General features: G+C 40.9%; 1 protein-coding gene across 6 annotated transcripts in view; it reads right to left on the reverse strand.

The window, feature by feature from the left end:
- Positions 1-27,717, reverse strand: part of KALRN (kalirin RhoGEF kinase) — a 515,818-nt gene that overhangs the window by 119,172 nt on the left and 368,929 nt on the right. For all 6 annotated transcript variants that reach the window (XM_062579292.1, XM_062579294.1, XM_062579296.1 and 3 more), the window contains exons 28-33: positions 26,668-26,760; positions 25,208-25,319; positions 23,733-23,923; positions 23,202-23,303; positions 22,346-22,488; positions 20,898-21,000 (exon numbers count right to left, since the gene is read on the reverse strand). In XM_062579292.1, the coding sequence (XP_062435276.1) occupies positions 20,898-21,000; positions 22,346-22,488; positions 23,202-23,303; positions 23,733-23,923; positions 25,208-25,319; positions 26,668-26,760 (744 nt within the window). The remainder of the gene's footprint in view (positions 1-20,897; positions 21,001-22,345; positions 22,489-23,201; positions 23,304-23,732; positions 23,924-25,207; positions 25,320-26,667; positions 26,761-27,717) is intronic.

Below are 27,717 nucleotides of genomic sequence, written 5' to 3' on the forward strand. Positions count from 1 at the left end.
GATAGGTTCACCGGATACCTTCTTCTGTTTTAGCCAGTCCTCTCTTATTAAAATTCATAACTCTTGTCATTGTTTCCCTGGAACTGAGCAATTCATTCTCCTTTTTGCCCTCTCCCTTCCTGTTCCTTTACCTTTCCCACTAATGCAAAAGTCTTATTCAACACCAAAACCTAAGCTAACATGATTTCTGCTGTTTTAAGTCACTAAAATAAAATAAAGCATACAGCTCAGTCTAATTACATTTTGTGTCATAAAATTCCTGCCTGCAGGTATAACTGAGCTGTAGCAACCTGAGTCCCCACGTGAGCCATTTACAGGACTGCAGGCATCCTGAAGGTACAGATATTGTTATATCCAGGACAGAAGAATTACAGGGAGCTGGAGGAAAACCTATACACATTTTTATATGATTAAGAAAGAAAATATATGCTAAGATACATAATAACAGCAGGCTATACTCATCTATTGGAGAAGATAGCTAAAATGGATTTGTGTAATTACGGCCTTCCAGAAAGTTGCTCTTACAGCCCAAATCACCGTCTACAGGGTGGCCTATTGATTTTGATGGATTATGCTGGATTACACCAGAACTGAATTTGCCTAATAGAACCAAATTTTGCTCTGCCACACTGGACTGAATTGAAAGTAACTTCTTTGAATGCAACGGTTTGACAAAAAGGGGAATTAGGCCTCTCCGAATATTTACAGGGATGAGTAAATCACTAGATGAAATTTATGAAGATGATGAGATTGAAGTTCTTCAGTGAGTGATCAGGTACGAGAAGCATCAATGAACAAAGTTCCTGGCAGCAGAGAGATCTAATATTACATTCTAGATGCATGGAGATAAAATGACAGGAAAGTTCACTGTTTTCTTCAAAAACTGAAGTCAGAATGAAAAAGTGCACAGCATATAGCCAACAGGAAAATAACATGAATATTACAGATCGAGTGAGGAAATGATCACCCAGTCAAAAATACATTCTCATAAAATATAATCACCTAAAAAGACATTTCAATGGAAATTCAAGATTAGTGTACAGATGATGACATGGTTCCTAGGAACAGCTCTGACTGTAAATGGTAGCAATTTTTTATGCAATTAACACCCTTCCTTCAGTGGAAACAGAGATGGCAGCAGGAAGGAAATGTTTAATCTTTAGATCTAAAAACATGACTCTCCCTTGCTTCACTAAAAGATCAGTGTTGGCTCACAGCCAATAACAGACTCATAAAACTCTCCGGTTTCAGAGGCAAAGGTTCAAAGCAATATCCTGCTTGAGAGGGGGGCCAAACTCAGGTCCCACTGAAGTCAATCTCCATGTGCTTAAATGGGGCAGGATTTGGCCTGGACACATAACAAAGCAGTTTCCAAAAGTGGGATGGGGGGAGCGAGAGGGGTGGGAAGACGCAGGTGTGATGGGCTGCCGAAACCCGCATAAGCTCATGTGCACACTTTCACATAACACTTTTCCATGAGTATGTTCTGTATTTGTTACATTGTAACCAACTAGCAAAGAAAACACCCATGTTTCTGCACCAAAAAGTTAGCTATGATCAGTCAGACAAAAGAAAAATGCTGCCCCTCAAACAGCCTCTGGAATCGCTTGCTCTAACATGGTCCACCTGTTCAAAATGCTGGCTCTAACCTCGCAATGCAAAGGAAATACTTCAGTATACAGACCACAACCTACCAAAGCTCATTTGCAAATCCAGCCTGTTTAGCAGAGTCTTGAATCTTGGGTTTAACTCTCACCGACTTCAAAAGGTGATGGACACGCGACCAGCACTGAGCCTATATTGTGTGTAGTCAAAGCTGAAGTTCCCTCTCTCTGTCTGCTGCTCATGAGTTATGCACATGACCAGTTTTGCCACCAACCCTATTCGGTAAGTAGAGGACATGCGAGTCAGGTCCCACAGCCAACTGGCGTTTCCAGCAGCATCTTTCCTGCTGCTCACCCACTACAGTCCCCGTAACGCACAATCAGGCTGGGCGGCGGGAACAGTTGCAGCTGGGTAATCTAACACTCCTAAGCCTTTGGGCTCCAGCAGTTTAAAGAAATGCATGGAACTTATTTAATCATAAAAAAAAAATCTTACTGTAAGAGTAAACAGTCAGATAATACTATGTTATACATATTCAAATATGATGCTATAAATTAGAAAATTTTAAATAACAGTTTGCAGCAAATATTCAAATCCAATGACATAATTCTCTCCATTAAAAAACAAATCAATACATTAATCTCCACTATTATACTTTTTAACAGTGTGAACAGATTCAAAGAACTTCTGAGCAGCCACAAGCTGCTTCTGCATTTTGAAAAAAGAAATAATATTAAATAGGCCTTTTAAAGGCTTGTCCTTCCTCTGCATGTTTTGGTTCATACAACACACTTCATCTGTAACCTGGCATTCAGCCCCTGAAAAGTTTACTTTTTTTTTTCCCCCAACTCAAAAGCACTTCCAGATACAAATAAACTGACAGACTTCTGGCTAAAACTAAGAAGTATTGAACCAAGGCTTGCTCAATGCTTTTATGTAAACATAAACTACCTAGAAAAACAGGAGAACATGGAACGAGATTCCCTCTCAGGACTCCTTGGTGGCATGGTGGTGGCCAGCACTATCTACCAGGAGAAGTGATTTGCTATTCATGCAGGTAAATGCAGGAAAGTAGCTTGACTTCAGCTCTTCATAAGAAATTCTATTTTGATGAAACAACTTCAACTTGGATTAAAAAAAATTCCATAGTGAGGGGATGCATTATCTATCATTTATTAACTCAAATACAGTCTAATTCACTGCTCACTCCCTTTACCAAAACAAAATAGAAAATCTATTTCTAAATCTTCCAGGACAGGTCATGCGCTGTGTCATCGGCACAGGATGCCACGTCTCCCCCTAGTCACTCAAGATTCAACAGAAACGCTCTTCTGCTGCTTGCTCGCTTTGCTTGTCTCTTCACTCTACTTTTTCTACGGTTGCTCAAGCCTTGTTACATAACCCTGAATCACTCCTTAATAAAAACTGGAATTTAAACTAAATTCAGCCTATTTGCTACTAAAATAAGATGACTAGCAAAAATGCTAAGTTGAATCCCAACCTGGAACAACTATGACCTTGGGAAAACATGCATTTGCATCCAAAAATGGTTTTGTGGCTCATCTTTAGCTTTTAATGAATTGGTCTAAAAATGTGATCCTAATATTCCTTGAATAGACAACTTGAATCTGCTTTCATGTGTGGTCTTTGTCTGATCCCTCTCAAAATGGGCCAAATTTCTCTTTCAAAACAGAAATGCATATCCTATTTGTGAAGGTTTGGCCAAACCCGAGTTCAAATAATGAAAGCTGCTGAATTTGGACCATTAATTAAGGTTAAACTGAAGGCAGGGAAGACAAGATATGCAAAAAATTACATTCTGAGTTGTAGTATCATAAAAATATTAGGAAAATCTCTGAACAAGCACTATCCATTGATCTCCTAGAAGAAAGATGGCCCAATGGCAGGAAGCGGGGCTAAGAACAGAAATTCTGTCACCACTATAACTAGAACAGCAGTGTGAACACTAGTAAATCACTTCACTTCTCTGTGACCCAGTTTTCTCAGCCATAAAATGATTCTGACTGCTTTGCGGTAGGCTTTGAGATCTATGAATAAAGAATATGAGATAGATGTGCCATGCAAGTTAAATCAGTTGGCCTTTTACAGCCTGTTCTCCTACTTATTAAATCGGGATTTACTATCTAAATAGAACTAACAATCTGCTTTTATTGACGATAAAATGATAAAACTAAAAACTCTACTTAATTTTGCCATATTCTCACTCACTTCACAGCCAATGGCTGCCAAAATTTTGTTTCATTTTACTCATTCACATGGATGTTGTTTTGGGATGTTCAGAATTGCTCCTTTGTTGCCTCCCATCAAGAATTTAGCTTAAGAATTTAAGCTCATTTTTCTTTGCTAGAATTATTTCCCTTTTAACAGCACAAAGAAATTTAGTAAGAGAGACCTAATCTGTTGTGAGTAAAGACAGAAGAATTTGCAAGACAGTGCTCTAGCCCTTAGTTTTATACTGTTTTACACAGGAGAATTATTTCCATTAATGGTGATTACAAACATCTGTGTTTTGAGACTTCAGCATCGCTCATGCTTGTTACTGAAATGAAAGCAGACAACTAAAATACTACAGAGCAGGGAATGTATTGGATAAAACATTTAAAGGTGCAGTGAAACGCAATGTAAAGTCTTGATGCATTAGGAGCTAGGGGGTACAGTGGCCAGCAGGGCAAGGGCTTACCAACCAGGACCCACTCTCATGGGACGCAAGCAAGGGAGCAGAACCGACTTGGAGCAGGTGGTCAGGTCCAACCTCAAGTTCAGATCATAATTCATGGCACTGAGGTGGGTCCGAGGCCACATCAGGAAGTCAATCTGCAAGTCAGGGTTAGAATCAGGTTGAGCGACCATGGGGCAGGTCCACAGTGATGAAGATGGGCTAAGAGATGGGCATGGCTGTGGCAGAGCTGGAGACCAGCACTGCTCTGACCTAGTCAGAGAGACACTGGCAGCCCTGGGCTGAGCTTAAAGATATGCCTCGGGCCATGGGCAGGGGTGCGGAGAGGTCTGAAATGAGGCTGGTCTGGACCAGTAAGGCCTGCCAGTGCCCTCAGGGCCCTAGCAGTTACTATCTTACTCCTATCAATGTCAATGCCACGTTTTTTTGATAGACTATGCGAGTGGCCTTGTTTCAGATCTGCACTCTGCAGATATGTCCTGGCTCTCCTGGAATCTAGCAATGCTGCTCCTTCTCTCTCAAAAGACTTGAAACCAGCAAATGGAAAATGCTTTGTATATTTGTTTAAAAGACTTCTCTCTTGGCTCAGCTTTTAAAAACTACTTTTAGTCATTTATTTTTCTCCCAGAGAGGAGAGTGTTTTGTTCAAAGGCTGGAGCAAAATCCTGCTACTAGAGAAATAAAAGTATTTATGTGACCATAAACCCAGACTGCTGCTGGATGCCTGCAGGGCTGTATGTGGCATGGAGGAGCAAGAAGCTTGGGGACAGGTAGCTACCCAGTGTACAGTGAGGTGGCTCCCTTGAACCCAGTGCAACACAGATGACTTACATGGGCTGTGCCATGCCCTGTTTTGCCTCCTTGTCTTCAAACAGCTCATTTTTTCTGACTTGCATCTCTGAACCTAGCGACTGCCCTACCCAGGGCAGCAACTCTCATCTGTCTCCTTTCTGCCTCTTTTCAACAGCACACAAATTGCATTTCAGCTTCAACAGTGTTATCTTCTTTGTGAGGTCTGAAGAGGGGGGTCAAGTACTCTTTAATAACACATAGGCTCCACACAATGAGAGTGTCACAAATGAGCAACCCAATGAGATTTAAAAAGGATAGATCTTTAAAGGCCTGTCTCAGTTCTGACATTTCTCTCCTAGAAAGATTCAGGGGCAAAGGTTTCATAAGGTGCTCAGTTGCTGGGGTCAGCACAACTTCAAGGTTGGAAGAGCATTTCTGCAAAATAACCATGAGTAACACTGGGGACCAGCACCTCTGGAAGAACACGAAACCTTAGAGACATAAAAAAAGACAATCTATAACCCCCCGTCCCCCAAATAAATTATTCTGTTCGGACCTCTACTAGATTGCAGCTGCAAAGGGAGGGAGGATGCAAGCATTGCTTGTTCAGCCATTGCAACTAAATCCAGAAGATGAATCATGAACATCAGCCCTTAGCTCCCAGCCCATATATTGCAATTTTAGCCAGTATGTTAAGGCAGTACAAAGCTGAGGGAAGGCACTCAGTACATGAATCTCACATTTGGGAGGTACAGGGTGGGAAAGGTGGGGTACTGCCACCCTTTAAATTGCCCTAGCATGCTCTGACAGCCTGCACACCAGAGGATCCACTGTGACGCTTGGTGCCTAGTTGTGAGGGCAAAGACCAGTTAGCTGAATGCTGCTTATATCATTCTATATTTAGCAACAGATATAGAACAGTGCACTTCAGATTTCTAAAGAGAATCAGTTAAATTCATGGGAAAATAATCTCTCACTGCATTATCTGCAGCAAGCTAGAAAGTTAAAGTTTCTCTGTGTATCCCAATTTAATTTCTTCTCTCTATATGAATGCTGCACTTCTAACTGAAGACTTAACAACTCCAACTCCAATTCTAAAGAAATATCACATGCTCTGGTCAAGGAAAGTGTTCTTTCCCTTGGGTAGACCCCCTGCTGTCCTTTTCTCTTGAATCCTCAAGATCACACAGTAAGTATTAACACTGGAAAACTTTTAGAAGTAATAAGGCCAGCTGAGGTTTGAGACCTGTGGGGCACAGCTGGTTCCCACCTTCAATTCTTCCTGCAGCCTCTGCAAGCTGAGTAGGCTCAGCACCTTGAGAGATTGTGCCCTAAAGACATGACAACAAACCCAACTGTCTCTTGTGAAAATAAACAGCAACCAGCCGACACACAGCTTTTCTCCACAAGGGTGGAAAATATGCATGTGTGGTCCAGCCATGTTCTTTCAATAACTGTTTATTTGCAAGCACAGTCGGAATTGATGCTGTAGTATCAGGAAAAATGGACCCATAGAGAAAAGATTTGATTTTTGATTGTCGGTGGTTTCTAAATTAATGTAAGATCCAAACAGAAAAATAAAGTTCATATGGATAGCAGCAGTGGGTGATTCTGTAAACCCAGGCCTGGGTGTCTCCCTCTTGGCTGTGTGCTGCGGGTAGCACGATGTGACAGCATGACATGAGGCAGGTTTACACAGTGGCAAGAATGAGGACTCCAAGATAGGTAAGTGCCTCCTGTGGCAAGAAGACTTGGCTCCAGAATAAATACTGCCTCAGGTCACTGAAAAGACAGGAGAAGAGACCAGAATAGCTCTCCCCATAACTCAAAGACTTTTCTTCACTACTCAAGCTGGGGATGAGAGAATGCAAACACTTGCTGTGATCTGAGAGGGAGCAGAAAACAAAATCATGGATACTTTGGTTGGTGTGATCTCTTCCTCAGGTCCCTTCACATCTAACATCTCTATTTCTCACATAACTTTTCCCACAACCTGCTTTCCATGTTCCTCTGATTCCTTGTATCACCTCCCAGTCCATCTCATATTTATGTTCTTGTGATGCTTCAAGGGCCTAGCCATGACACAGTTGTATGCAATCAGGCAACATACAAAGACAGAGATAGACATGGCCCTCCTCAAAGAGTTACAATCAATTAATACACCATTGCCTGCTCCCTTTTGCCTGTATTCAGGCATTGCACTGTATCTGAGACTAACTATCCCCTCACCATGCCATAAAGGCCCTTCCACATGAGAATGTGTGAAGCGGTTTTGTATAGATTTTATAGATAGATTTGGATGGAGAAACAGTTAACAGCAGACAGCAAGCTAAAGAGAGGGAGTGAGACAGTAGGGTGTGAAATTTTCTGAAGAACCAATCAGCTCTGGAGACTAGCAGTCCTGTTGAGTTCACAACAACTGATGAATTCAACACATCAAGATCCAGCCAAATCTGGACAATAACTAGATACTATTAACAAAAACTACTTAATGAATTAAAGATGTTCTAAAAAATATTGATTGTGATCTGTGTCTTCCCCAACTCAAACCCCTATCAGGACAAAGGGAATTCATAACTCTCTCCCCTTCTCCTCCTTCACATACACTTTAATTTCCAGTATCAATCCTTTTGCTAATATTAACTTTGAACTTGGATGAACTCCAATGAGTCTCAATGTCCTTGATCAATGAACTCTAATCATGTTGTTCAAAGACCTGTTCTGAAAAATAATCTCTGATCACACCTGATCTTTTCTTCTTTTCCAGACAGTTATCCTGTATTATCCTTAAAAGCCTTTCATAGCTGGAAGTATGCCCTTCCAAGGCCTTCTAAGTTCCTCATACAAACCTGGCACTTCACAACTAGTAAGTATTAACCACACAAAAATCATGAATTCAGAAAGGAAAAATCTATGCCAACAACAAAAAAAAGTGTTTCTCTAGAGGGATATATTTAATTCTGTACAGCCAAATCAAACAAACATTTCTGTCATCATCAGAAAGAAATCTCAGAAACAACTCAGAACAACAGTACAGGATAAATAAATTTGAACTCAAATTCTTGGAAGAACAGGAGGAGAATGATCAGCTCTAGATGAGGAATAGCTTCTTGCTTAATGACAATGTGGACGGTACAACTTAAAGGAAAAAAAAATCTTTAATACAAATCCTGAATCCTTTCTTTCTCCACCGTGTACTTCAGATGATCTAGTACATAGACAAAGAACGGCTACAGACATGACTCCAAAGTACAAACGGACACTTTCTATTCCATTAAGTGCTCCCTTGTGGAGGGAGAGGCATACAATAAATTCACTTTTTATTAGACTTTTTGTTCATCCTATCAATAGGAAACTGCAAAAATATCATGCCACTGAACTAGGAATATCTATTTCATGTCTTGCGCAGGCTTGTTCTCAAAGTGGCACTTGGACCTTACAGAGAGTAGTTCTCAGCAAGTTCCAGTTTACTCTCATTAGATGTGACAAGGCAAATAAGTCTGAGGGCAGCCCAAGGGACTGTCTCACCTGTCCAGTGTCAGAGCCTAATACTGTCATTCTATACTGCAGAAAAGCACAAGTGAAAAGGAGTTATTCATGGGGAGGAAAAAAAGGAATTAGTGAATAATTTACAGGTCACTGAACTTTAATTTTTCATAAACAGCAATGAAGAAATGGCCTTTAAAAACCTACAATTCAGCTTGCACTCCCATTAGCATATATTTAAAGAAAAAGCAACTGAGCCACTTGATCTCTGATTGTATACATATGTAATTTTATCTCCTCATTAAGACAGATTTTTTTTGGAAAAAGCACTGTTTTTTATTCTCGCGAGGAAATTTTAATAGCTTCCCATTTAGTCAAAAATCAATGCAGCTCTAGAAGCTCCTTGACCATCTGAAGTCAAACTTGCTTTCTAACAATAGCATAAATAAAAACAAATAATGATATCTTGTTCTTTGAAAATCACAGAACATTTATTCAAGTCAAACAACAGCTGGCCTCTCTTTAGAGCAGAAAAACAATATACTTTTATTCTTCTGTGCAAATAAATAATTTATTTGAATTCTTTTTATTTTAAAATGTACTAAGCTCTTGGGCCAGTGACATTTTTGAAAAAAGATAGAGATTTTACTGCATGTACTTCTTTCTTATTCTGTTTCGATTGCATCAGACTGATTCACTGAAGTATCATCATGACAAAGTCTTTCTTCCCAACTGGCATCAAAACATTTTTTGTTTGGTTTGTAATAAAGATTTATTGATTCAGACCATGACATATTTCCTGTCATTTGATCTCATAGTGTAGTCTACAGTTGAGTCTTTTAACCATCTTTACCAGGGCAGCATTCTGCACCTTGTTCCTGTACACTTTAAAAATACAACCATCCTGTCTAAGGCAAGATCACATGTTCTTCAGATAGATCTTGTGATTGCGAGATCTTGCTTTTGCAGTGAGTTTGGGATACTTCTATCAACTAAGATGACCATTAGCTGCATGCCATCTGCTTGCAAAAGGTTCATCAGCGTGTTAGTATAGAATCTGATTTTCACATTGCTTGAAGAAATAGAAAGACTAGATCAAGTGGGCTGCCATGTAAATTATATTATACCCTAACATATATATACACTGATCCTGGGCATGGCATTTATAGCTGCATTGTTCTCAGGAGAGCATCAGTCCGAAGGAGTCCTATACAGCTCTTTTATCATACGGGACTTGACTTACTTTTTCAAATGTATTTATTTTCCACCAAAAGATGCATTAGATTGAAGTGATCTAAGACTAAGACTGAAAACAGATTAAATGTTGATCCTTATTTCCTAAATGAAAAAGTCAAGCTGCCTACAGCATTTTAAAATCAATAATGACTTTTCTTCATGAGATCAATATCAACAGAAATTAAAATTTACAAAAGAATGTACATTATAAAAGAAGTGCAACATGTCCGTGAGTGGGTATAAATGCCAATTATGCACAAAAATTCTGAGAAGAAATCTTTCAGGAATCTGTTTCCCTAGGGCTGTATTTTCAAGGGCTTTCAGTCTGATCTCCTTTTAGCACCCAGTCTGCACTGATATCTGCGGTTATTTACAGGTGCAAATAAAAAACCGGTAGCAGTGTTAAGAAATGCAGTAAAAAAAAGTATCTGCTGCTTCTACATTGAAGAAAATAAACCTGTGAGTGCTGCTCAGTTGCTCTTTATAGAGTGCCAAAGGAATGGCTTTCCTTTGGGGACAGGATTGTGTCCAAGCACCTTGAGAGTAGAGACTCTTGAGAGAGAAGCTCACTGGCATTTCAGAAATGCCAGCTGAGATATTTAAGATGCATGGAAAATTTCCTGCATGCCTCTTACTAAGTTCTTTACTGGGAATTTTAGGCAGTGAGGAATATGTTACCACAAACACTGCAGATGTTCCAAGTTTCCAGATATTCATTCTTTTTTGTCCATGGAACGAAACCACAGACTGCTCTACAATGACCAAACTCTTCATAGGCAGGAGTAGCTCAGCACTGTTTTTTTCTTTCAGAGTGCATTAGGCATGTTAGAAACAATTAGATTAGGGTTAAAACTTTTTTAATATCATATACCAGCACTGTTCATCTCACCTTAAATGTCCTTTGAGAGAAGGAAGAAAAGAATCCCCTGCAAAGCTTGTACTTTCTTCTTTCCTCTCTTTTGCCTTTGATATATTTTCACGGGGGTGAAGACAGGAGTGTGTGAAGGAAGTGCTTGTATCTTCTGGAAATTGCTTGCTAACACTCAGCTACCAGCTCTGCAGAGAAGGACATGGGAGTGCTGGTGGATGACAAATTGACCATGAGCCAGCAATGTGCCCTTTCTGGCCAGAAAGGCCAATGGTCTCCTGGGGTGCATTAAGAAGAGTGTTGCCAGCAGGTTGAGGGAGGTGATCCTGCCCCTCTACTCAGCCCTGGGGAGGCCTCATCTGGAGTACTGCGTCCAGTTCTGGGCTCCCCAGGACAAGAGAGACATGGAAAAACGGGAGAGAGTCCAGCATAGGGCTACAAAGATGATCAGAGGGCTGGAGCACCTGCCCTATGAGGAACGGCTGCGAGAGCTGGGCCTCTTCAGCCTGGGGAAGAGAGGACTGAGGGGGGATCTTATCAATGTGTACAAGTACCTGAAGGGAGGGTGTCAAGGGAACGGGGCCAAATTCTTTTCAGTTGTCCCATGTGACAGGACAAGAGGCAATGGGCAGAAGTTGAAGCACAGGAAGTTCCGCCTGACCGTGAGGGGGAATTTCTTCCCTGTGAGAGTGATGGAGCACTGGCACAGGTTGCCCAGAGAGGTTGGGGAGTCTCCTTCTGTGGAGATCTTCAAGGCCTGCCTGGATGCAACCCTGTCTACCATGCGCTAGGTGACCCTGCTTGAGCAGGGGGGTTGGACTAGATGATCTCCAGAGGTCCCTTCCAACCTTACAGATTCTGTGACACCAGGTAACAAATGGGGGCTTCTGGAGAAATCCATCCACTTTTGTCATCCGTCAGGTGGCTGCAAGGGGAATTATCCTGCTACACAGAACAATAAGAAATGGATTAGGCTTCACTACATGGCTAGGACTTTATAAAGTTCCCTGGACAATCTCTATGAAGTTGGAACTGTTTCCCAACAGGCGCCACGTTTTAATAACAGTATGTTCACGTTTTGCTTTGTTTTCTGTAAGAAAATATGTATCTTTTCTGAAAAAGTCCTCTGAAAGAAGATGGCCTGCCCAGAGCTGCAACAAACACTTGCTGGTAACAACAGGAAACAAATGCCCCTACTCTCAGCTGCACTTGGATCTCTGAAATGTCACTTCTCAGAGGCAAGCTTCTTAATTGTCGATTTGTTATGTTTAGAAATGGATTATAGAAATGACAGATATCTCTTAACTCCAACCAGAATTACACCTGGCTGAAAATCTAGGTTTGTAAGAAATATTTTGCCCTTGCTTTGAAATCTGATTACAATCCAAATAAAAGCAAAGTCCATCTTTTCAAAGTTCAAAAAGTAACAGAAGGCTGAGGGCCATGGATCAGTCCTGGGATGTTTGTGCTTTAGGCAGCATCAGTACTAATGCCAGTGCTGGCGGAGCTGGAAATCTCCATCTGGAGATGCTACATACATTATTTATCCCTTGTAGATTGACAGGCTGGAAAATTCCTCTAAAGTCAGAGATAAGCATACAGACAAAAAGGTAATATAAGACCTATTGTTTAAGTCCCAAAACAGAGATTAAATTATACCAAGGCAGAGCATTAGTCTGGCCCTGACTCTCTGACCAAGGGAGGATTTTAACTATTTGGACCACATCTACAACTGAGAGTCCTTCACAGGTGTCCAGACACCTTTATGCAAAGGACCAAACCCAGGTGCATGTTGCACTTCAGCCTCGGGACAGCCTCCACTGGAAATCTAAAGATGCAACCTAAACAACGCATTGGCGCTGCCTTGCCTGTTTGAGGGTGTCATACTTCACTCCAAAAGGGCTTCAAGTTTTTGTTCTAAAAGACTGAAAACCTTCAATGAAGATAGGCAAAAACAGCCCTGCAATTCAGAAGTTAAAACATTTCATGATGTTGGCAGCATTGCATACAGGAAGTAAGGGGAAGACTCCTTATGCTTAGGAAAGAGAGAAAAAGAAATGTGCTACAGTAATATTAATGGGCATGAATGGTTTGAAAGGTAAGCTTTTGTCAGAGAAGGCATTGCTAGCAGGAATAAAATGTCTTCCCTTATCAGATCCAAACATCACTTCAATGACTTCAGCTTCAAGGAACTTTTCACAGTAAAAAAAAAGATATATACATTTATATATTTTCCCAGGAAAGGATTGAATTTACAGGGTTCCTAGCCAAGATTTAGAGCAAGAATTCAGAAGCAGTTTCCCTAAAGCTAAAGAAATTTGAAGAAACTACCATTACCAAAGGAGACATGTCAGCTTCCTGGACAGACAATTTATGTAATTGATAAGATAAACATTTTGCTCCTACATGACAGTACCTTGAAGACAGTTAACAATCTATAGCTAGTGAGCACTCAAGAAGACCAATTAAAGTGCCAAAATGTTTTATGTCACCATTTCCTTTCCTAGTTATCACATTCTCCCTTTTCCACAGGCGAGGGCAGTAAGAGCTCGGTGTGATAACTGCACTAATGCTAGACAACACAAATCAGTACAAGCATATCCTTGGAGGTCATAATTAACACTCCTTTTCTCTATTGAATTCTTGACAGGAAGTACGCACTTAACAGTAAGTAGTCATTTTCTATTACATAAATTTAATTTTGCTTGTGATAATATAATTCATCAGACACTGCAACAGACCAATACCCCAGACAACACACTATTGCATTCAGGCACGTTACTTGCCTGGATTAGTTAAGTGCAGAGTGAGTACCACACTACTTATATAGATGAGACCAAATCAATGCCTTCCTTTCTCCTTCTGAAACTCTCAGTAGCTAAATTTAATCTAATTTATTGAAAGTCAAGTAAGTATGTTGGAGTAGGAAAATCTCTTCAGTCAATGCCCAGCCTCACCTGGCAGAGAACTCTGCATATATTGCTTTTCACATGAATATTTTTCAAGATGCTGCAGGTTCTGTATTTCAATGACTCTCTGCTTTACTACCCCACGATCAGGCTTTTCCTTAGCTCTCATGCAGCTGGTGTTTACATCATTCCTCCCCCTTTGCCTCACATCAGCTGCAATTCAGCATGGCCATGAACCACTGACAAAGTCACTGTCCCCTCAAAAGGGGTTTATATACACCCAGCCCCCTGCTTACATACTGGAACGACTCCAGGACATAGTGATACATGTTTTGCACATACACAAGCACTGCTGTGGGTCAACAGTTCTTGTTGTCCCTTGAAATTCCTCCTATGCTGCAGTAGAAAGACATCCCTTGCGCAGGAATCTGGTATGATTCAATACAAAATTGCCTGGCAGGGATGGAGAAGGCCAAAACCTCGACCATGGGACGCACATAATGCTCCAGTGGGTTGGAGGACTTGGACCATTAGCTGCATAAACCTGGCAAGGGCCCAGAGATGGTTAAAAAACCCTGGTACCAGTGGGTTCAATGGAAGAAATTGCTTCTGGAAACTAATGTCTATAAGCTGAAAACCTCAGAACACTTTCACAGTGTAGCAGAGAGAGAGAGAGCGAGATCCGTTGTATAATTTTCATTTCTGCTTGACAGATCTGTTCCTACACTGAGAAACTAAGTAGAAATTAAATTGTCAGCTCAGTCCTAGTGAGAGCACTCTTGTTAACAGATTAAATGTCTGCCTTTGCCTTATGGTATTGTTTTCATTTTTCTGTGCCTTTAATTCTCCCTTTGAAAAATGTGGATATATTTTTATTCCAGGCCTGGATGTTCTGTATTTGACAAAGTAATGTTTTATATTGACATCAGTTTTTTTTTCCTCAGCTTCTTCCTTACATTGATGTTCCTATTTCAAGATTTTAGGGGGATTTTCATTGGCAGAGTGTTATCATTTCATTACTTTGTAGTGAATGCTTCCACTCATTTAGCTGAGATTTTCCAAGTCATTTCAGATCTGAGGGAGCCTTAGGCTTGCTCCTGGTATCAGGCCAGTCTGAGAACACAGAAGGGAAGAATACTATTAGCACCAAGAACGGAGCTGACGTGTAGTGCTGGTAGCAGCAGGGATCCTGGTCACAGAGCTAGCGTGCTCCCACTTGGCCAGTTACAATTTCAAGTGGCTACAGACAGTAGCCCAAGAGTGGGGGTAACCACGTGAGGGCCAGGGTCACACAGCTAGCCCCCAAATCTAGGAGCTATAGTTTGCTTTTTTTGCAGCCTTTTCTGCTTAGAAACAGCCTGAGAGAACTCAGCACAGCTCAGAATAGAGTTGAAAATAGGTTTTAAGAACACCTCTGCATGTTGCTGTGAGGACACTGCACCGGAGTTCGATGAACACTGATGGGGAAAAGAAAAGGTCCAAAATTGGATGCAAGATCTGTGCAGAACTTGATATTCCTGCCTCACTTGTAAATACAGATTTGTAACCAGTCCCTACTTCGAAGTGCCTATGTGTTCGTGTCAATGCAAGCCCTGAGGAAACTCAGCCTCTGCAAGCACCAAGCAGGATCTGTGTCCTGTGATGGGGAGAGCAGGGCACGTGCTGTGCTGGGCAGTTACACCAGCTTTACACTGATGTGTGAGAAAACCTTTGGCTCAGCGATACCTAGGGAATGGCTGTGGGCCATCGGCCACTATTGCTCCCCACTTGTCACCGTCAGGTTTCCAGTTTGCACCACTGGAAGCGAGCAGCTGACCTCCAGCTGATGGGTTTGACAGTTTAAGAGAAGAGGATATTCATAAATGTCTCACTCACCTTATGCATACTTCAATTCTTAATAAGCTGCCTGGTCAGAGCTGGATTTCTGGCATTTCAACTTTGAGTTTTGGCATTTTAATTTAAATACTCAATTTCCAAATTAATTTCGTAGCCATTTTATGGTATACATGTTGATGTTGGCATCTAATAAATGTAATGACTTTCCCTACCTCCTCCCTGTGATGTATGTAACAAATAGGTTTGTTTTAATGTTGGTGGTGGGCATTTCTATGTAGTAATTTTTTTTTCAAATCAGCAAAATCAGCAAGCAGTTAACACTAGGCAACAGTTTAAGGAAATATGCCTATTCAGGAAAGCATGCTAGCATGCTGGTGCACAGATCTGTGGCATTTCAGGACAAAATGACCAGTAGTATGAGACCTAACCAAGATAGTGGGGGATCAAGGCACTCCATGTATCTATACTGCTTCGATAGGAAAATTCCAAGGAACTGAGAATTAACACCTCTATTCCCAGCAAGTATCAGGACTCTTTGTAATGATACATCTTAAGGAGAGAAGGAAGCTTAAATATCAGGTGCTCTAGCTTCCTTCCTAACAAAGAATCTAAAGCAGTAATTCCGGCATCAGATCATAACTTCTGTTTGAGCAACAATATTAGAGGGAAAAAACTATTTTGCCTTTATTCAAAGGCTTACAAGGTATTCACCCCTATTCACAACCCAAGAATTCACCCCTAGGTAAGTTGCTCCAACAACCTGTCACTCTATCACTTTCCCTCTCATACCAATCATCTTCAATTAGAAAAATGATAATTCTCCATTTTTTATATAATACCACAGATGTGGAAGAGGTCAAGATCTTAGTCACATGGCTTCTGAAAGACGAGCTGAGTCCAGTAACTACTGGAAGAGATAAAAGTATATAGTGTATATTTATTTTCAGAGAGTAAAATCTTTTCGGTTCACATTTTAGAGCTTTTTTCCACATCCAAAAACAACACAAGGGGATGAGAACTGCTCTCCTCGGCATTCTGCAAAGCCGACAAAAGAGAAGTCATTAGAAGACGGCCCAGTACTGCCAGAAACAGACGTCCGACAAGCCCACAGATCGATGGGCGTAACAGATGAGAACGCTGTGCACACTAGCGTTTCCTTTGTGCAATTCCCTGCTGCTTTGAATCCACATATAAAGGCTGAAATCTTGTCTGTTGTGAATTGAACAGGGCAAGGATTTCTCCCTAAGGAAAGGTTTCCAGATAGCACGTTAAAGAGGGCTTACTGTACAGAACAAAAGCAGTCTAGTTTGCCTTTTGGAAGAGGATGAAAAAAATTTGCATAATAGATTACCTAGGACCTGACTTGGATGTTCAATGGGAATTACAGTTACTATAACAGTATTCATTTTCTATTGGTTCTTTAACACTGAGTCCAGTTCATGAACCCACTTTTTTCCTGATATAATGCTTTCCCAAATGACAACTGAAATTATTCTTTTCCCATGTGTGTGTGAGGGGGGGGGAGTGGGAGGGGGAGAAATACTGTAGGCTATAGACTGCATATAAAAAAGTTAGAGTGTCTATAGAACAACAAACATTTGATAGGTTCTGTTTCTTTCCTTTATAAAAGTGCAGACCTACAGATCTTACTTCAAGTTTACATTTCTGCTATATAATATTTAATAAAAATGAAATATTTGAGCCCAGGGATAATTGATTTAAATATTTTGTGCAATAAAACTCAAGAATATTAAAGATATTAAGGACTAAGACCAGGATTTAAGAAGCTATTTAATCAGATACTTAATTTAAAAGACAGAGGTAATCTCTCCTTCTCTTTTTTAAACAGACTTGGACATCAGCTTTTTTTTTTCTTCCTAATCTTAGAGTCTCATATAATCATCTGATCCCTGCAGCCAATGAAGCCTGAATATTTAAAGACTCAGTAACACTGTTGGAGTTAAGCATATAATTAGGAATATTTTCAAAGCAGAGCCTGCTATTGTAATGATTGCTGTGAATTATCTTCAACACATAGAACTACTCTGAATTCTGGTCTGTATCCTGTGTTGGATGTTGTACAAAGACAATGTTTGCAAGAATTCCTGCCCCACAAAATTCCCAATCTGAACAAAGAAAAAAAGACAAGGGCAATGTGCCCTAAATATAATTGATAATGGCATCCACTGCTGGAGTGACAGAGCAGAACTAGGAGACCCAGCTCTTTTGGCCCCCAGTCAAGTGCTTTATCTTCTCTACCAAGTGCTCCCCATGCTAAATGTTACAGCTAGGTTCAGCTGTCTTGGGCGGAAGCAGAATCCTTGCTGAGTTTAGAGTAATGTTATCATTCCCACTTAACAACAAAAAACTTCCTGCCTTTTTTAGGATTTTGAAGTATAAAGGTAAAGCTTTGCTCCAGGACTGAAGCTTGATGAGAGAGAGAGAGAGAGAGAAATGACTACTCACAACCTAGGAGGTGCTGGCTCTCAAAATTTGAAAAGAAATGCATATGATTTGAGACACAAGGAGTGTTATTAAGCAGAAGTATGGCTTGAATTGAGGAATCTTTAAATCTTTTTCTTTTTCTTTTTTTTTTTTTTTTTTTTGGTCCAAAATGTTGTTTGGCATTGCTTTCTCTGAATATTCAACTCATGCTTTAGGTAATCCTTGGGTATAATAGCAAGATTTAGGAAAAGGACAAAATGTGTCAGCTAAACCTTTGAACTCTTTTGCCTTCGGAGAGTAATATCAACACTTAAACGCTACTTCAGAATTGTTTCTGGCATTGAGTTAATATATAAATGTTCCCAGTGCAGAATTACAATTAATCTGCTCCCAGCTCAGCACACTGCCAGTACTGCAAAGCTCTTTGTATGTGTTTGTAAATGAGGCTGCTTTGAACAGCTGGAGTTTTTAAAGGTAGCAGCTCTCTCTTCTGGCTCCTCTGGATGGAGATCTCACTAGGGTACATGGAGGGGTCACACACGGAGGCTCTAGCTAGGACAAATCCCAGAGCCTGAATCTTGAGTTCCTAAGAATAACTCGGCTGACAACATTCGAGTTCATCAGGCAGAGAAACTACTATTTGCCAAGTATACATCGGTGCTGTTATCAGCATCACGTGAATTAAATACAGCGCATATGTTACAGTGTTTACCAAGTGTTATCAACGGTGCTAAGAAACTTTAGCTGGGGGGCATGATATAGTGCAGTCTTCCAGCTTCGACAGCTCAGAACCAGTCTATGTGAGAAGGCAAATCCTCATAGCCCGAAACAACTCACTCATACCCTCCCAGAAGATACTCTCTTACGGATCAGAGGGAAAAAAAGCCCTTTTCAAAGCGTGAGGACTGAATTAACTTGAAATGGCAGTGAATCATTCCAATACTGTGAAGTGTCACCACTAGGAGTCCTGTGTGCTGTTAGGTCCTGGTACAGCTTTAGGATCCGCTAACACAGAATGTCCTCACAGCAGATGCTGATATATGCGAAGAGCCTAGTTCAAGCAGCTTAAGAAAATACTTATGTCTGAGTTGAGACTGAACACAGAGGTCCCTCTAGGCCATTTCAAGGTGCAGTAAGACAAATCAGCCTCATCTGTCAGTAAATTGGGTAACATTATGTAGAAAAACAGACAGAATGATAAAGCAACATGGGCATGGGGGCCTTTGCTTTCCTTGGAGCAAAGACACGATAATGCAGCACTCTGGGGGCTAAATACTTCACAATTTGCTGGCACTAGCATCAGTGACAGTAAGGAAGCTGCTTTAGCAGGAACTGACCCTTTATCTAAGGACGCTACAATAGCTACAAATGTCCTTAGACTCAACAAAGCGCACACAGGTATATTTAAGAATTAACTATACACTGAAATTTGCTTCTATTCAGTAAATGCTTGCAAGGACATACAATCACACAGATGGCCTTAAGTCAGCAAGTAAGCCTATTCCACCTTAAAAACATGTCAGACAATAAAACCCAACCCTAGAACTGATTTAGACTTTTCCCAGTGGTGAAAAATTCTTCCCTGGATGATTTGGTGCTCAACTTAGCTCACATGCATTTGCCTTTCAGTCAGACAAGGTTGGTGGGTTGAAATGTCTACAATCCTTGCCTTTCCTGCATCCTTAAAGGAACTGCCATGATGGGATGTCTTTCAAGGCACAGCCTGATCATTTTGTGTGCTGTTACCACTGTAGATCTTGCTTGTATGTAGCTGCAGCATACAAGGCAGAGAGCCTTACCTCTCCATTCATGCAATAGAATCAGTGAGCTTGGGGCAAATCAGCAAAGCTTACATGAAAGCTTAACATCAAGCATGAGCTCAAGTACTCTGTTAAGTCAGGGCCTTTCTCAGGAATGATAAATGTGAAAAGCATGAAAAAGCAGGATGAGTCCATGTGGACTGAAGACATAAGAAAGTACATTTTCAGCATCGGGCAAAGTATTTGCATACATTACAGTGGCCATTGGACTGTGGAGGTTCATACTTTTCTAATGCAGAACATTCCTTTAAGGTAAATGCAACAGGTGGGCTTATAAAGGTTATTTATTTACAATTAACTCCTATTTTTGAGTCCAGCTTTCAAAATAACCTCTTTACTGAAGCTTGCTCATGAACCTGACACCCATAAATATGAATCCTGAATTTGCAAAGACTGGCAAGTTTTGACTGGCAGCATCATTAAAGCCCTGACAAACAACAGATAAACCCAGGCTGATTCTGAAGAATTCATCCTTTTGCAAATTTCATATGGTTTCAAAACCACAGAGGAAAGAAAATATGAGTATTTTCTTAGTGGATAAGAAAAGTCCCATCAGGTTGGCTAGAATAAATTATTAACAGCCCATTTACTCCTACCAGCAACTGCTAATTCAGCTGAAGATCACAGTTGGAGGAATCAGTGAAAATTTAAGTCAGGCATCCTAATGGAGATGGGAACCTGGACTAAGATTATCTGATAAATAAAATGGGGAGTACATACGTGCCAACAGCGTGTAGCATTCCAACAGAATCTAGCGCATCATGGGGCCATCCGTATGTTCCAACATATGTCCACGAGGAGTGGGGTCCAGAATCTCAGTGTCTGGAAAGGGTAGGTCTCCCAGGCTCTCAAGATACCAGCCAGGATCCCAATTTTGCTGTATTAATTGGTGTGCAAGCACCTGTATTCCCTCCAACAAATTAGCAATTTTAGCTCAGAGGGTAAATATGGAACATAACCAACTGTTTGCTGATTCAGAAGCTGGCTCACTCTAGGGAAGTTCTGCTAGGGAAGAAAAGTTGCTTTAGGCTGTGTTTCTTCAGAGCCAATTCAATCTCTGGATATTAACCATAAAGAAGCTGCAGCAACAGAGATGTAACCATGTAAAACAGCAGTATTGATAAGCGCCTAGGAACAGATTGGATTTTAATAGCCTGGCATAGGAGAATTAGCTGCAGCATATTTTCACATTTCAGTCCTACCTTATCACTGTCCACTGTGTTCTGTGATGTCCTGGAAGCAATGGAAATGGTGTCAGGTTGACTGCTCCCATCTCCTTGGCTGTCTGCATCATCTACTCCGTCTCTGCAAAAGACATAACAGGGAAACAACAGCACTCACTACCTTGGAAAGTGCAAAACTTTATAGGTGGATTTGAGAAGTGTAGAGTCAGCAGGCCACAGCTGGCTTTACACTAAATTTACCTCACTGATACAGCCCATGTTGCAATGTAGCATGTAATTTAAAATGAAGTCACTCTCAGCCATTGGGCTGGGATTAGCACATAATCACAACGTTTGTTGCTGTACATGGGATGCCATTCCCTATGTATTTACAGCAGAGAAGACTCTGGTGTTCAGAAATAGCTCTGTAATGAGGGTATCAGGCAGAAATTTCCCTCACTTTAGATTTCTTCCCTTCTTCAAAACCAGGGAGTCCTGATTGTATGTGACATTGAAGGAAAGGGCATTTCTCCTGTCTCACAGGAGCCCACATTTTTAGGAGTTTAATACTAAGCCATAAAAATTATATCCATAAAAATACAGAGAGAGTATATACCTGTACCAGTCTGCTAGCCTAAGGTGTTTCTTTTCCTCCTGCAATTCTCCCGAAGTGTTATTGGTCTTTCAAAATACGCATTTAAAGAATAGGCAAACATATTTAAGGACAAAAAAAATCTGAGATTCCAGTTCCGCACTAGCAAATTCTTATATTGGTGCATGACCCAGGGAAGAAAGGGCTGGATTTCTGCCTTACTAAAAATCTCCTGGGTGACTCTGATCACTCACTTTCTGGATGCCTCTACAGCACAACTTGAAGTCAGAGAATGGTTACATGATAAAACTTAATTTTAAACTCAAATTACAAGTGACTTTTTGGAACAGCAGCATGGGAATTGAATCTTAGGACAGCAAAAAAAAATAATTTTTGTAATTTCTATTTAATTTTACATTCAAAGATGTTGACAAAGAATTTTTCAATATTATTTCCCAGGGTGTAAATCAGTTCATATCTGATGGTGAAACACAGATTCTCTAGTCCAGTAATGTATTGTTGTGATCAGCTATGATTTTCACTGTCAAACAATTCAGAACACCAAACAGGAAAAAAAGAATTTGTTAACACTAAAATGCATAGTAAATTCTACTTTGAGTAATAAAAAACCCCTCAGACTTGGTGAAAAGATTTTACTGTTCCTTTTTCCCCAGTATTTTGGAATAATATAATAAAAGACACTCATATGGATTCCACAGAAAACTTTTCTAGCTACTTTTCCCTGGATAAGGTAGAAAAAGCAAAGATTATGAAAACTGCTTTTGACTACAGTAAGAAAATGTAAAGAGATCCAGTAAAAAGCCCCTAAATACCACATTGCTGTTAGTCAACAAAACTCCAGTAATTTCACATTGTATGGAATGACTGAGGTTACCTTCTACTGTTGTTTCGCTGCTTTGCTGGTGTCTTGGGGAGCTGAATTGGCTCTTTCAGAGCTCCTTTCAGATGGATAATCCTTTCTTGAATGACTTCCCGGATATTTTTGATCCATTCCTGTTTTGTTTCAATACTGGATGCCTAAAGTTCCAGAAGGCAGAAAGACAGACACTTTATTATATTTCCAACATGTCACCTCCTATGTAGAAGGATCATAGCTGGCTGAGGAAAATGCATGATTAACTGTTTTGCCTCTCTGCTGTGTTGTTTTAGCTGCTGGAATACCTGGCAGCCTCAGGAGAACTGAGAGGGTATTTTTACCAGACCTACTTGGCAAGCAAAGCAAAGTAGTTAAGCTCTGGATAAATATATTTAATGCTAGCAATACAGCATGCTCTGTGAAGGGAAAATAGGTTATCAGTACACAGCTGGGATTTCCTCAGACAAAATACTACAGCATAAATTCTTCATTAGGAACTCAGTTGACAGAAACGACCATCAGCTCTGGAGGTCTGAGGAACAGGTTGACTGCTGACAAGCCCACCAGTGAAAGCCGAAGAGCAATTACAATTCTCAGCCCAAGTACCCTCAGATGTGCCCAGTGTTAGAGTGTGCAGCTCCTCAACCCAGATTGCAAGAGGAGAGACTAATTCAGCAAGTCTGCACAACTGCACTGTCTTAATTCATACTGTGGTCTTAGAGCCGAATTTACTCCTGATGGAGGCATGGTTCCTCTGGGAGGCGTGAGCGCCATATGAACATGAGAACGGAAAAAAACCTGACCTTTCGTTTAGTGCTCCCAAGGCCTCACCTAGAAGCTGTAAAGGCAAAGAAAGCAAGCAGAGAAGACTTACTTTCAGCACTGTTTTATTGTCCGAGGATGGTGTCCGGCCAGACCACAAAGCAAATTTACAGGGATCTCCTTCAACATGTTCAGTCACTCCCAGTTCTGAGGTCTAGTGGAGGAAAGATGATGAGAGATTTCATATGTATGAAGCTTCTTGAATCCAGAAAGCTTTACATATGTAGGAGGAAGTGAGGGAGGCAGGGGTGGATAAGGAAATGAAATCTTATCTCTGCTTTGCTACACACAGATAAAAGAAACAGAGTATCAGGAGGGCATGGCAGGGAAGAGTGAATGGTTTGAGTGATCCTCCTTGTATTTTCCACCATCCTCTCATATCTCACTATCTTAAACCTCTCCAGATTCACTGTGAGCTTGCCTTCCAGGCATAGCCCTGCTCCATGAGTCCTGTGGAGCCCAGAGCCGCCATTCCAGCTGCATGGTATTCCCAGCCCACCATGGGGATGTGAGTCTTCCCCCAAACTCCCCCTCTACCTACAAGAAACAATATCTAGAATATCTTCTCTGAAGCCACACCTACCAGTAACTTGTTCTTGTAAACGTATTTGGTGTGTCCTGAAGAATCTTTGATCTCTTTACTAAACACTAAAGAGATTTCAAAGAGAAACAAATGCCTCTCACGGCCTTTCCGAATGAGAGACTTGGGATCCCACACTTGAAAGGAATCCTGAAGGATCAGCTCTCCCTGGACGTCCAGGTTCTCATCAAACCCTAAATAAAGCACACAGAATACAGTGTGTGGTATTTGTTCTCAGGGCCAGTATTGCCTATAAACAACAAGGCAGAAAGGACTTGGAATAAGAGAGTCAGGCTCTTCACTATGCAAATCCTGAAAGCATTAATAGGCAAACACTGTCTTAGTGAAAACATTGTTTTCTTTTTCTCTATTGTCATGGTACAACCATCGCACCAGTGGCTAATACGTCACATGAACTAAATGAGACTCCTACTGAGCGTAGCAGTATTTCCTCAAAGATAAATATTATAATAGGTTCAGTGGTGGTTACTGTACACAGAGTTGCAATGCAGGAAATCTTAAACACATCACATTTCAGAGAACTGTAAAGTGCAGTGGCTAGAAGTGCCCTATCACACCATGATTCCTTTGAGTATGCTAACCAAATCTCTAAGGGCCTGTCTGATCCCACAGTAATGGGAAGCTGGAGCTGTATTTTTAAGTTCTAATTGGTATGGTGTTTGAAACAAGCTCTCCAGGAAGAGCTCCTGACCCTCCAAGCTGCACGTCAAAAACATTCATTAATCACCTGGTCCTAATGTGTTGCTTAGCTAGTGGCACTGTATTCTTTTTCCTTATTGTTTTCTGCTCTTCTCTTTTCCTGTTCTGACTTGAGCAAAGCTGGAAATGATTTTCCCACTCCAATAAAATGTTTGAGAAACAATAAAACATCTCTGTCCAGACTAAAACTTTCAAATTTTAGAAATATTCCACACACCAAAAAGCCCAAAAGTGATTTATCTTTGGGGCAATCAAAATATTTTTTCTGTAGTTTTGAAATCCTGTTTTATTATTTTTATACCTTTAGGCTAATTTAACTAATGTTTTCAAACAAAAACTGTTTGGGCTCAGAAAGCCAGAACATTTTCTTCTGAAATATTGAAACAGAGTATTTAGAAAAGTTTTTATCTACTAATCATTGGGACCTGAAGGCACCTGAAGTGATAATGTTTCAGGAGTGTTTCTTCATTTCAGTAAGTAGGGATGTTTTCAGCAAATATGTGTGTACGTACATATTTATTTATATGTGTATGTATGTATTTATACATGTATGTATAAAACTCCAAAAATTCCTATCCAGGTTTAATTTTTCCAAAAATTCTCAAGATATTTCAGGAGGAGCTGGGAAACACCTGAAAATGTAAATCAGTCAACTATATTGCTGCAGTTAACCCGTAGCAACATTTTACACAAGATAGAAGGCAGCTTCATTCATTCAGGAATCCTGCCCTTGCCCCAGCCATCTGCCCCTCTGCTACCTTCCAGCATGCTGACGTGCATTGCATCGTTTGCCTTCTTGGGTACGCTGAGCATCACTTCCAGACCATCTTTGAGTTCCCCTTTGCCCTCTTCGCAACAGGTTAGCAGTTCCTAAGAAGCAATGCAGAACACCTATGGAAAACATTCTGACCAACATGCAGGCTCAAATTCAGATCGTGTTTCTTGCTCTGTAGAGCACAAAGTTGCAGCAACTTTGCTAACAGACAGGATAAAGCTGAACTGGATTAAAACCCCCACTCAAAGATACTGGGGATCAAGCAGGAACGACTATAAAGCATGGCAAACAAGCTGCTCTCAAATGAGACTCTGCACTTGGAGGTTCTCTGGGGCTTTCTATCTATGGTGCAGAGTTCAGTCAGTGCAGTTCTGTTAGCCAGGGTTGTGGGATCCCTGCCTGAGCCAGCAGCATGGGCACTCTCACAGTGTAGTCAAGGCTGGCAGTGTGCTGCACCCAAGCAGGTAGGAAAGATTCATCCGAGGAGGAGGCTGGAGGGCTCATGACTGAGGAGTGTTTTAGCCCTCCCATTAGCTCTGGTTTGTGAGGTGCAGGCTCGTCACATAGCACTGACAAGGCTGTGGTAAGCCCATCTGTTCTTTCAATAATCTGGCACAAAGCACAGATTTGCCAACACATCAGAAGTACCCAGTAAGTGCCTTGGTAGTGCAGTATATCACTGCTTTTGTGTATATACAGGAAGGTCTAAAGACCTGCAAGTATAATCCACGGTCCAAACTTTTCAAAGTCAAAATTTGTTTCTTCCTTTATCCTCCAGGTATTTTTTCTTCACTTGTTTGTCAGTTTTGAAGTGGACAATGGCTGGTCAAGTTAGATCTAAAATTCAGCTGTTCACAAGACATTGCATTACAACTTTTTGTATTTGTAATTTACAACAAATCAATATGGGAAATGTTAACTCAAAAGTCTTCTGCTTTGTATATGAATGTTTTCCCTGCTTTTCAAACACAAAAGTAACAGCTGCCAAACAGAATCTAATGTTAATAAAAGAACCTCTGTCAAGAGTCAATGAAATTTCCCTAAATTCATTACTGCTTGAAGCAGCTGAGCTGTCACTGAAGCCTCTAATCAAAATGTTACACGTCCCAGACTTAGCAAGACAGAAAGAAAAACAATTCTGTCATTTCTTTTTCCCACTTTTCTCTTTTTAGGGTCAAATCCACTTGAATACCCTAAAACAGAAGTAGCTGATCATTTTTTGCTGTTTGTTTTATCTTTCTGCGAGTCTTTTCCTTTACAATATCCAATCCAATTTCACACTTTGTTGACACATTCAGGCCTGAGAAGTAGGAGTAGCAGCTCAGCAATGCTACTCACAGGTCATAAACAGTCTGATGAGGCAGCTACCTGAACAATAAAAGGTAACTCATTAAACCTATGAACGGCTTTGCATGAGATGACTTGGAAAGGTCCCTAAGGTACCTTCAGTAGAAGCTGGTATTTCGTGATCCTCTGGACAGGCTTGATTAAGTAAGAAGAGATAGAGTTGGCCAGACCATGCCTTTGCTGAATTTCCTACAAGAGACAGAAACAGCAGTCAGTCACGGAAAACTTTTAGCCTCCTGCTAGACGGAACTACCCATAAATAATTTTAGTTTTGGATCTCTGCATTTCTTTGTTTAGATTTTTTTCACTCTCTTCAAACTCACATGCAAATTCTAATGTTGTTTCAGAGAGGTTGGCAACAAACTGCAGAGTTCCCCTATGGCCATTTCAACTGCTGGAGCACTGTGCAAGTTGAACTAAGGCTGTGGTGAGTAAACTACACAGGTTTTGACTTATGTTTGGCTTTTCTGTCATGTCAGCTGGTTTCTCTTGGCTATGAGAGCTGAAAGCATAGTCTTCACACTCAATTAAAGTAACATTGAAATCAAATTCCATCAATAAGGTGCAAGTTAGCTGCATACACATCAGCATCTAGTACCATTTGAGAGCTCTGAAGTAACTGAAATGTCCGCATGGGACTAACAGGACTGACACACGGCTGATAGACCTGTGCTGTTCTGAGGTGCCAGCTGTGAGTAGAACAGACACCCGTATGACACCTATCATAGCACTGAATACCTCTGGTCTGGCAACTCAATCACATCCTAAATGCCTGGGTTGATTGCTGTTATGCTCTCATGAACTTCTGGAGGCATCTCAGATGGGTAACTGGTGGGGTCTGCAAAGGGCCCAGCTGCCTCCCTCCAGCTGGTTCCAGTGGCATTTGGGAGCTCCTGTAAATCCCAAAAAACCATAACACACATACTAAGAGATCTAAAAGTCTTTCAAGATCTGATTCCTGGCGCCCTACAGGAGGAGATTATGCACTTAAGTACAGGAGCCTGAAATTCCTTCCATATGCACTCCGAGCAGAAGGATCCTGGGCAATCTCTGCCTTCTCCTCAGGTAGGGCAATCTCTAGCCATCAGGATATGTTCAGTTTCTAAGGGTACAGATGGGGAAGGAGAATGGAAGGAATTCTTATTT

The sequence above is a fragment of the Rhea pennata genome, chromosome 6 (genome assembly GCF_028389875.1).
Source record: "Rhea pennata isolate bPtePen1 chromosome 6, bPtePen1.pri, whole genome shotgun sequence".
NCBI lineage: Eukaryota > Metazoa > Chordata > Aves > Rheiformes > Rheidae > Rhea > Rhea pennata.